The 12087-nt window shown below is 37.2% G+C and overlaps 1 protein-coding gene across 1 annotated transcript in view; it reads left to right on the top strand.

Moving 5' to 3' along the window:
- LOC126825041 (sodium/hydrogen exchanger 10) overlaps positions 1-2608 on the top strand; it is a 39082-nt gene extending 36474 nt beyond the window's left edge. Inside the window, exon 29 of the mRNA XM_050554468.2 lies at positions 410-2608. Coding sequence (XP_050410425.1) covers positions 410-1601 — 1192 coding nt within the window. The 3' untranslated portion in view covers positions 1602-2608. The remainder of the gene's footprint in view (positions 1-409) is intronic.
- The last annotated feature ends 9479 nt before the right edge of the window (positions 2609-12087 follow it).

The raw sequence follows: 12087 nt of genomic DNA, 5'->3' as shown, positions 1-12087 counted from the left end.
ATATTTGTTCAAGATTATATTATTTATTCATTGTTATATTCATGTTGTCCAACCTCGTGGGTTTTCTCCGGATCCTCTGGTTTCCTCCCACTGCTAAAGAACCCTACGCGCAAGCGAATTATTGAAATAAAATTAAACCATATGTTAGTCCTGAAATGACCTAGTTTGTGTCGAGTGGAAGTTAAACCCCATTTCTCTCTCTCTCTATATATATACATGTTGAGAAGGTCTTTGCTGTCGTAAATTTGGCGAGTCAATAGTTGATTTGATATTTGTTTATTTGGTGCAATGTCTATTTTCTGTCTTGTCCGCAGGTTTATCTTGTAGATTTTTGTTTTACATGTAGTGCGGTCCTCCTGCACTTACTATTAGTTTGGTTGTAATTTTTTTTATGTGTGACATTTTTCAGGGTTGGTGCTCCACTAGGTAAGAGAATGTCTACACCAGCTTGTATAGAGACACATCAACGAGAACGACTGCTATCAACAGGCTCAGATAATGCCTTTAAGTCGCCAGACTGCAAGGAACAAACACCTAAAACAAGTATTGATAATTCCATTTTAGATCCCGCTAGTATGCCGACTAATCGTTTAAATACTCGACGCGGATCTGACTTATCTCATGTTTTACCAACCATACTACAAGAAGAAGCGGAAGCAGATGCAGGAACTACTGTGCTATTTCAAGACCCAAAAGACAGAAATTCCATCGATACCGCAGCTGAAAACCAAAATACATCCAATATAAAAACTGATACTAATGAAACTATTCAACTTAAACCATATAATGCCCGAGGCCTATTGAAGTTTGACCTCAACTCACAAAGCTCCCAGCTTTTGTTCCAGAGATTACGTACTTGCGACGTAGATGGTAATTCTGATAGTGATTCTATAAAAGATAGCATTGGGGAGGGACGTGATAGAAATAGTAGTAGCGTCGAAGATAATAATGAAGTTGACTCTGGTTCAAACGGAAAAACAGCTTTATCAAGAGCTGTTGGCAACTGTGATCCCGGAGATGATTATTATAAATCGTGGCGTATTGGTGGACGTAAGTTGAGCCGTTTCTTTAGTGATACAGATAGAGATGATCTCTTGTCTTATTCATCGACTGATTCGATGCAGGGCACTGATGATGAAGTATCAGATGATGAAGTACATGATAATCTGGCTGTTGTAGATGATGATGGTAATATTATACCATCTCCCAAGAAAACACAATTCCTCAATAATCTGAATTCCATAGATACAGAAGATTATAATCAAAGAACAAGAAAGGCAGGTATAGAACAAGCAGCAGGATCGTTTATTTTACAAAATATAGAATCAGAAGAAGAATTCCACACACCGATTTCAAATCCAACACCTACAAAATCTTTAGGTACAGTCGAATCTAATATGCCTCTTCCAATTCAACTTACACCTCCAAAATCTTTAAGTTCTACTGAATCTAGTACACCTCTTCCAAATTTATCACCCCGAAGATCGTTAGGTTCTATTGAATCAAGTGCTACCTTGTCTAATCCCACTAGCGTTGAGGACATCAAACTAACATTAACAGATGAAATAAAGGACCAAACTCTTGAATCCAAACAATTGTGAAAATATCCTTTTTATGTGAGAAAACTTTGTGAAGAGATTGTTCATTCTGGAAAATACCATTTTTGACATATGATCAGGCTTTAGGATTATGTTCACAGATTGAGAAAAATTTATTTTCATGAATTATTATGATTTTTGTTGAAATTCATGGTAGGATAAAATCATTTAATGTCATATTTTACATTTATGTACATTGTATTTACATTTATGTAGATTGCAATTACATCATGTGCATTGTAATAACATTGTATAAATTTGTATCTACTTTGCATAATGTACATTGTATTTACATGTATGTTTATTGTAATGACATCATGGTCAAATGTTGTATTTACTTATGTAGTTACATAATGTACATTGTATTTATATGTATGTTTATTTGTAATTACATAATGTCCATATTATTTACATGTATGTTTACTGTAATTACATAATGCCCATTATAATTACATATATGTTTATTGTAATAACATAAACAATGTATTTACATGTATGTTTATTGTAATTACATCATGTCCATTTTACATCATGGACATTGTATTTTCATTCTATTTTGATAGACATACATGTAATTGGAAATGAGTGAATGAACATTCTAGGTTTTTATATTAAAAAAAACCTCCTGTGATAAACATGTATTTGGTTTGTAAATATTCATTTCTCATAATGACTTGTACATATTGTATACACAGGGTCGGCTTTAAACAAATTCCTCCCATTTGCACCCTGTACTTCAGGGAGGGGGGGGGGGCGCTAGGATGTTTGTTCTAGCCTTGTCAAATAAAACCAATTTGTAGTGTAGGGTTGAAAGTACATTTTTAATAGAAAGTAGGCATTTCTGTTCACTTTTTATGAATCATTTCACTAAAGCCGACATTGTTATCCTGGGAGCCCTCAAGGAATTTTCCAGTTGAGCTCCTTAGCTCCTAAAGGTGGTCCTGTATATACATGTATATATAGAAATGGAATTTATTTATGTTAATAAATTGTGTGCAATTTTAAATAATTTTCTTGGTACATAGAAAACAGACCACAAAATTATTCATCTGGAGCAGTAATGGGATTATAACAATATAATCATGTAAACTGCATCCAGTTACAAAGGTACTATTATTCTCTTCTTACAAGAAGTTTTAAGTTGTAACTGAATTGCTGATATGTATGCCCTAACCCATTAATTTGGAGTTAAAAGATTGTGGTGAGAAATACGGACCACATTTCTCTATGGGATTTTATAAACGTGGTGGGATATTCTACATACATGATTGACAGCAGGGACGTCGTGGACCGCGCCGGCATTCGGGGCAAAAAACGTCTTAGACACCCATCTTTGCACTTAAAAAAAAAGAAAGAATTAAAACGACGCTAACGTGAGTACAGAAACTTGAATGTGGTTCAATTATAGCCTTATTTTTATGTGGTTGTGCAAACGAATGCCAATAAACAAAGCTGCAGCTGCAATCACCGGCAAATAATAATGATGATGGTCCTACACAAAAAAGGTATCGGATTTCGGGCACAATATTTTTCCGACTAGAAGGTAAAATGTACTTTTCCCAGAAAATATACTCTTCAAAAAAAGTAGGGGATATTCAGAAACAATACAAAACTGCGGAAATGCACTGCTGTTTTTATTAGAGGTTACCAGTGTATGTTAATAATTAAGAGACCCGATTTTTCCTACAATCAGGGGCAATAATCCACGAAGTGCCTATCCGATACATGCAAAAATCGAACCCACCCAAATCGGATAAAAATTGTGACCTGCAGAGTTTCCAGAAACAACTATGAACGGAAACTCAAACCAGAGTGACGTTCAAATATAACATGATACACAGCCAAATATTTTTACTTTTGTTTCTATTTTACTTTTCATTTTGATTTTGACTTTGTTTTTCATTTTGATTTCGTTTAAAGAAATTTGGTTATATCCTGAATGATAACGACAGGCCACTATACATAGCTCTACCCTCTCTTCTATATCAGTAACAAATAACACTTTCCAACGCCTTCTTTTCATTTAATTTAAACGACAATCTGTCATGTTACCACTTCCTCTTTTCCGTACAACATATCATTTATAGTTCTAAATGTAGGCCTACTTCCACCGAACTCTGACTTTCTTCACTTTCACTTTGGATCAATTCTTCGCTATGACTTGGTCGCAGAGAATGGCGTTGGATGTAGCCGTATGGGTCGTCATTTAAATAACCTAAACGATGTAACCATTTCTTCCATATCGCTTTATAACCTACACGATTACATAGCTCAAAATTTCGCGGCACACATTTTATTGGACATATCTGTGGAGAAAAAATATAAGAAATATGACTTAAAATATGTTGACACTTATTCGAATGCTTTTCTTTATATTATGGTAGGAATATATTTTACAATACCGGCCCTGAATTCTGAATTATATGGTGGCTAAATAGTGGCCATGTAAAATCTTGCACCTATGGCGAAAATACAACAAAGATAACGTCGCTTGATTGTTGTCGTAACGTTGGGTTGTCTTTGGATGCATAATGTTGTAGCACTATAATAGGAATTGAAGACACTGAATAAACAAATATGCATAATGCTGTTAGATGTCGTGAATCCCGCTCCATACTATAGTTATAATAACGACACAACGTCAGATGAACGCAGAGTCAATTACATTTAACTTGTTAAGTGCACTACATTAAATCCCGGACTTGAATATGTAATATGTAATTTAAGATATAAATCAAAAAAATAAAGCAACACCCAACTGTGGTACAAATTTCTATTGATTTCACAGCTCTATATTTAAAGGACAATAATGGTGTCAGCCATTATCACGTATGTGATAGAACTGGTTAAACACGTTCCAAATATAATTTTAACAGAGATCATTGCTACGATGGATGCGTAACGAAGATTTCAAGAAACGGAAGTGACGACAGGAAAAGGAAAACACGACTTATCCTTCTATATAACTGACTGAAGTAACAGATAGCCGGAGAGAATCTCTGCCCACAGATAATTCCTTCGAAGACAAAAAATTGTTATATGAGACTGTGAGAGGATATCTGACAATTCAAACAAATAATTGAATGTTACTAGATCAGAGAAAACGAGAAAAATAGAAAAAGCTCGTACATTCCCTTGTTTTTATTGTCCCCCGCCCTTCGAATTAAGCTAGAATGTTCACACTAAGCGCAGGTGTTTATTAGGTGAATGCCGTGGTGGAGTTTGAAGATGGCCTGCTTACGGTAAGCAGAGATAAGCAATCTGATTGGTTGATGCTTTGGGGCACGATAACTTTGTTTTTATTAATTAAGTGAGAGTGATGAAACTCCGAATATAGATTCATTCTATCATTACCTTGACTAAGTTCGATGATGAGAATTTTCTGCTTAGGCTAAGGTGCGTTAAACAATTTGATTGGTCAACACTTTGTAACATAACTCTGCTTTTAATTGAAATAGAATGCTTAAACTTGATGTAGATGTTCATTAGGTGAATGTCTTGGCTGAGTTCAATGATTAACATTTCGAGCTAAAGCCAAGCAAAGCTAAGCAATTTCATTGGTCGATGCTTTAGGACAAGATAACTTTGATTCTATCTGATAAAGAGTGGTGAAACTTAGTGTATAGTTGATAATCCGTTTGATTGCTTGATACTTTTGAAAAAGATAAATGTGCGATTATTTAATATGTGTCATCTATTTTGGGGGGGATTTCGGCGGGGGACATCAGCCTCGCTGTTGGCGTGTTCATTCTATACTTAATAAAAACATGGTAATGCATGGACTTTTTCTATTTCTACCGTTTTCTCTTCTCTAGTGACAGTCAATTCTTTTTATAAATTAACGTCCTACTGTTCTGCTCCTACTGGGCTAATGAAGCCGGGCATACGCCATACAGTGTGCGGGTAGCGGCACTGTGGCGTCTATAGCTTATATCGAAATCCAACTGCCAAAGGATTTTTTATGTGAGTACACAGAACCTAGGTTTTTCGTCCCATTCGAACAACTAGACAGGTGTCCTTGTCCGTCCTACACCACTGACAGGAGGGAAACCGCGCCGGAAAACCCCGATGAACTTTCACGGCCAATGCAGGGATCGAACACGCGACCTTCAGAGCCAACGTTGCCCCGTGCACTCTTCGTTAGACATCTATCATAGCAATTATCTCTGTGTTATAGTTATAATTTGAAACGTGTTTAACCAGTTCTATCGCATATGTGATAATGGCTGACACCAATATTGTCCTTTACTTTAAGTGTCTTCCAAAAAGTAATATATTTTTCAGAACATTTTGGATTACATAATAAAACATTCTTTACAATAAAATTTTTAATAGCATAGTGCATATTTTTCACGTTTTAGATTTGTGAACAATCTATTCAGATCATTAATGATAGTTTAAGATGTATAGCATAACTTACACGTAAAATATACTCATCTGGAACATGTGAAATATTTACACATTCTAAAGGCACCAGCCATTTAATTTCTAATCCTTCAATACTCAGATCGCGATTGAAATCATAGATAAGTGTGTGGTCATCCTGGTAGCTGATGATCTTATAGGTTCCCATTATAAGTGAATCTGGTGTAAGTCCCAGGCTAACGATTCGTATTCCTTCACCTAGCTTATCTAATTCCACAAACACTGATTCTATTAGAACTACATCCTCCATGTACGAATATTCATCGGTAAAGAGCAGTTTTTGTATCGGTCCAGGTTCCATGAACTATGCACAATATTTTTTTGTCTCATCGATAAAAATAATGAAAAATAGATTCTATAGGGATAAACATAAAACGTCATAATTATTCAATTTTCATGACGTCATGACATTCTTTGATAGCAGATAATTACGGTAATTAATGCTGGAGGACCACATTACACTCAAACAAAACCGAAAAGAAAAACCTGAGGACAAGACACAAATTACACAGACATTGCAAGCATTAGACAACAAATATATCAAGTGATTGGACCAGGGAGGCCAGCCGTAACACTAACCCTGCTGTACGGGAGATACTAGTTACTTTAGTAACGAAGTCTAGGGGTCTCTAAGACTTCGTTACTAAAGTAACTAGGGACCCCCTAGACTTCGTTACTAAAGTAACTAGGGAGATACTAACTGTAGGCCGGTCGTTGAGGTTTGGGAATTTCCGGAGTCCACAATGGCCGCTTTATATAGATGACTCTAAACTAACCCTTTTAAAAGGGGTAAAAGATTAGGTGGATCCGAGTTCACTACCAGGACCACTAGCCAACTTTGTATATATATATAGAGAGAAATGGGGTTTAACGGCCACTCGACACAAACTAGGTCATTTCGGGACTAACATATGGTTTAATTTTATTTCTAAAGGCACCAGCCATTTAATTTCTAATCCTTCAATACTCAGATCGCGATTGAAATCATAGATAAGTGTGTGGTCATCCTGGTAGCTGATGATCTTATAGGTTCCCATTATAAGTGAATCTGGTGTAAGTCCCAGGCTAACGATTCGTATTCCTTCACCTAGCTTATCTAATTCCACAAACACTGATTCTATTAGAACTACATCCTCCATGTACGAATATTCATCGGTAAAGAGCAGTTTTTGTATCGGTCCAGGTTCCATGAACTATGCACAATATTTTTTTGTCTCATCGATAAAAATAATGAAAAATAGATTCTATAGGGATAAACATAAAACGTCATAATTATTCAATTTTCATGACGTCATGACATTCTTTGATAGCAGATAATTACGGTAATTAATGCTGGAGGACCACATTACACTCAAACAAAACCGAAAAGAAAAACCTGAGGACAAGACACAAATTACACAGACATTGCAAGCATTAGACAACAAATATATCAAGTGATTGGACCAGGGAGGCCAGCCGTAACACTAACCCTGCTGTACGGGAGATACTAGTTACTTTAGTAACGAAGTCTAGGGGTCTCTAAGACTTCGTTACTAAAGTAACTAGGGACCCCCTAGACTTCGTTACTAAAGTAACTAGGGAGATACTAACTGTAGGCCGGTCGTTGAGGTTTGGGAATTTCCGGAGTCCACAATGGCCGCTTTATATAGATGACTCTAAACTAACCCTTTTAAAAGGGGTAAAAGATTAGGTGGATCCGAGTTCACTACCAGGACCACTAGCCAACTTTGTATATATATATAGAGAGAAATGGGGTTTAACGGCCACTCGACACAAACTAGGTCATTTCGGGACTAACATATGGTTTAATTTTATTTCAATAATTCGCTTGCGTGTAGGGGTCTTTAGCAGTGGGAGGAGACCGGAGGACCCGGAGAAAACCCACGAGGTTGGATATGCGACCCTACTCCTTGTCACGTACAACCGGGGATTCGAAACCACGCCAGTTGACTCAATGACAGACCTTACGATACAGCGCACACGTTCTAACCATTCGGCCATCCAACCCCCAACTTTGTATATAAATTTAATGTATATTGTGTATTTTTATCTAGGAAATACCGCGAACTAAATTTCCACCATCCTAGGCCAGTGCTTATGTGGAGATTTAAACCTTTCCCCAAACTCTTAAACCTAACCATTGCCCGTGGCAGGCTCATGGAAACATAGTTCATGATACTGTATTTCCTTTATAAATTTAGTCAAATTTCGCTTATACATGTACGTATAATCCTGTTTAATGCATATTAACTAGGAAACGCCACGAACTAAGTTTCCATCATCCTGGGGAGACTTAACCTCTCCCCCAAATTCTTAAACCTAACCTTCTTTAAGAGTGGTAAAAAGTAAATTGGCTCCAAGTTCAGTCTTCTAAAAATACTTATTTATACAAAGCTCGCTAGTCTGGAGATCAGGTGTTCGATCCCTGCATTGGCCGAGAAAGTTCATCGGGATTGTCAGTGGTGCAGGATGGAGGGCCTGACAAGATCAGCTGTCTAGTCGTTCTGATGGTACGAAAAACCAAGGTCCCGTGTACACATTGGCGTGCACGTAAAAGATCCCTTGGTTGTCTAGTCGTTCTGATGGGACGAAAAATCGAGGTCCCGTGTACACATTGGCGTGCACGTAAAAGATCCCTTGGCAGTTGGAATTCGAAATAAGAGTAGGCCATAGTGCCACTGCCCGGGCAAAATTTCCCTCCCCATTGCACATTGTATGGAGTATGCCCGTCTTCATTAACCCAGTCGGAGCAGAACAATTGGACGTTAAACCCCATTTCATTTCATTTTCATTTTCACTCAAAATGAAAAATAAAGCAAAAATTTACAAGAAAGTCGCAAAAGAAATAATGCAACCGGTATTGACGGTTGTCGTCTCCTCGTTTCTTGACTGATAGTCTGCTAGTGCCAGTTCACATCATGAGTTTGAACGTCAAAAAATTAACTATAATAAGGACGATAATCCATGAGGCAGATTTTCGGAAAAAAGCTAAAAATTAATAAATATGTTTTCTATTAGATACTGAGTAGTTCCCAACAAACTTTTATCCTCGGTATCAAATGTCCAAACCTCCTGCCATCTGTGCTCATGATTAAACATTACACCGAGTTACAGTCGACACTTTGACTGCCCATTTTAATAGTGGTATGTCACAAATCGATTTTCTTTGTCGGGCATACGTACTTTGCATACATTTTCATCGGAACAATAGTCGCGATTACTTGAAATTATATTGATTACCCTTTTATTGTCACTACATAAGTCGTATTATAGGCCACCCCACACCTGTCTAATTACCCCCAGTATAAACAAAATTGATTGATCCAAGATGGCTGTAAGAAGTTTTTATTTTGAAAGATCTCCGATATTATTTATCAAAATGTAACCAATTTTGGATATGATAAGTAGCAAAGATAGATCTCCCAGTTATGGTAAGTTTATTTCGTATCCTGACCCTTGTTTCAGAATGTATCACGATTACTCGTAAAATCCAATCATTTAAATTTTGGATATGATGTATTATATAGGCATATTTATGACCCACCTTTCTTTGTCGGTCACTGATTGCAATACAGATAAAAAAAATGCCCTTTTTCCCTTACTTACTTAAGGTACGACGAACCACTCCATATATACAGAATTCAATCGCTCGAGATTTAATGGTTCTATAGTAGATCAGATCTCAGACTCTCGTATATAAGATTGCAGGGCTCGAGTAGATCAAATGGTTCTAGTAGATCTGATCGCAGGGCTCTTCCATATCAGATCTTAGGGCTCTATTATATCAGATAACCAGCGATGCACTATAATGGCGGCATCTGCGGGGGGGGGGGGGTGATTTACAAGAAAACGAGAATCATTCTAATCTATGAATAAATGGTAAAGCATTCAATACATAGAAACAACTAACCCGCAAACGCAAGTCTGGAGATTGTAATTTCTAGAATGCAAATCTTCGCCCCTTTCCCCTCTTAAACATTTGCCAGGGGAAAATAAACGCTTAACGCATCTTGGGTCCTAATGGGTCAGAACATGTCTATTGGACAATAACACCCCTCTAAATGCGAAACAGAAAGGGTTTATATCCTAAATAACATGACTTAGATCTACTCGAAAAACCTAACAGACATTTTTATTTATTTTTGGCGGATAAAGAGAGAAATTTCGGGACTAACATATTGTTCAATTTTATTTAAATAATTCGCTTGCGCGTAGGGGTCTTTAGCATTGGGGGGAAACCGCAGAACCCGGGGAAAACCTAAGAGGTTGGGCAGGCGACCCTACTCCGTGTCACGTAAATGAAATGAAATGAAATGGGGTTTAACATCCTACTGTTCTGCTACTAACCTGGGCTAATGAAGACGGGCATACGCCATACAGTGTGCTATGAGGGAAATTTTGCCCGGACAGCGGCACTACGGCCTACTCTTCCGTGTCACGTACAACCGGAGAATCGAAACCACAGCAGTTGACACAATGAAAGACCTTATGATACAACGCACACGCCCTAGCCATTCAGCCATCCAACCCCCTATTTTGGCGGAAAAAATATATTGTTAATAAATTAAAATGAAATTTTGGCGGAAAAAATTGGAACCCAGAGTGAGCACTTGTGTTGGCGTATGTCATACTTATAGCTATAACTTCATTAATTGTATATCGCATGTTTTTGCTCCTAGCAGTATAAAACATGTCCATGTATAGTTTTATGTAACATACCTGGAATAGATCACGAGAGAACGAAAAAAAATGTTCTGAGTAAAACTGAATGAAATTGCTAACTGGTGACCTTTAACCTCTTCTTAAGTGGCCTTTCAACCAAAATCCCATTCTTAAGTTATATTTTCTAATTCAGGGCATATTCTTCCATCAAATGCAACTGAGGTACTGAGGTGGAACTTGCACCTTCCATGTTAAATAAACCATTTTTTTTTTGGGGGGGGGGGGTGTACTATGGGTGTATCCCCGTATCACACCCACACCAACCAAAAGATGATGATTGGGAGTTGAGAGACGGACAGTAATGAAATCATGTTATAGATTAATGGTTGAAGAGGACAGTGAGGAATCTGATCAGGATACCTCTGATGATGACTTCGGCATTACTTCCTCTGATGAAGACAGTTGCTTCTCCTGGTTGATTGGGTTTTGACTGATGTCTGCAATAACTTGTCACAGATCTATGTTTTAAATGACTATTCGGATGAAGGTAGTGGGCGGGGAAATTAATGTATCACTATTAGTATCAGAGATCAATATGAAACTTAGCATTCCGGCCGTATTTTTCTGTTCTCACTGATTTTTTATGGGCATTGGTCTAATTAGGGGTCATTCGATGCAAACCAGCATTATTCCCTTCTTAATTACACTGACCACCAGATATTTTATTCTTAAGTGGATGATAATGATTTCTGATATCACTCGCACCTTTCACGCTGATGGGGGCGAGGTGATATTTTCGTTTTTCATACTTATATCAATAATTTTATATCTCATATTTTGCTCCTAGCAGTATAACACGTGCTCATGTAGTTCTGTGTAACATAGCCGGAATAGATCACGAGATAACGTAAGAATAGTTCAGAGTAAAATCGAAAAATTGCTAATTGATGACCTTTGACCTCTTCTTAAGTGGTCTTTCCACCACAAAGTCCATTCTTAGGTTATATTTCCTAATTCCGAACACATTCTTCTGCCACTTTAGTAAGTTATACAATAAACAAAATTAACCCATATACTTCCTTTATAAAAATATGATAAAGATAACACGGCAAGCCATCCCTAAGCAGCCTATACAAACAATATTTGTACCAATAAAAAGAAGAACGTAAAATTATGAATTATATTCAATTATAACACATAAAATGTGAGGAAAATCGAATCACGGAGGGAGGCAATGTGTACAGACTGGAATCAAAATGTCGTCATATAATATAATTCATAAAACATAATTTAACCCTTACGGTCACAGTACATCGTCCACACACGGATTATGACAAAACCAGTGGTGGTTTACGATGCACCGGAGGGCCTGACAAGGACAGCTGTCTAGTCCTTCGGATGA

The sequence above is a fragment of the Patella vulgata genome, chromosome 6 (assembly GCF_932274485.2).
Source record: "Patella vulgata chromosome 6, xgPatVulg1.2, whole genome shotgun sequence".
Taxonomy (NCBI): domain Eukaryota; kingdom Metazoa; phylum Mollusca; class Gastropoda; family Patellidae; genus Patella; species Patella vulgata.
This window is presented reverse-complemented; position numbering and strand designations above follow the sequence as displayed.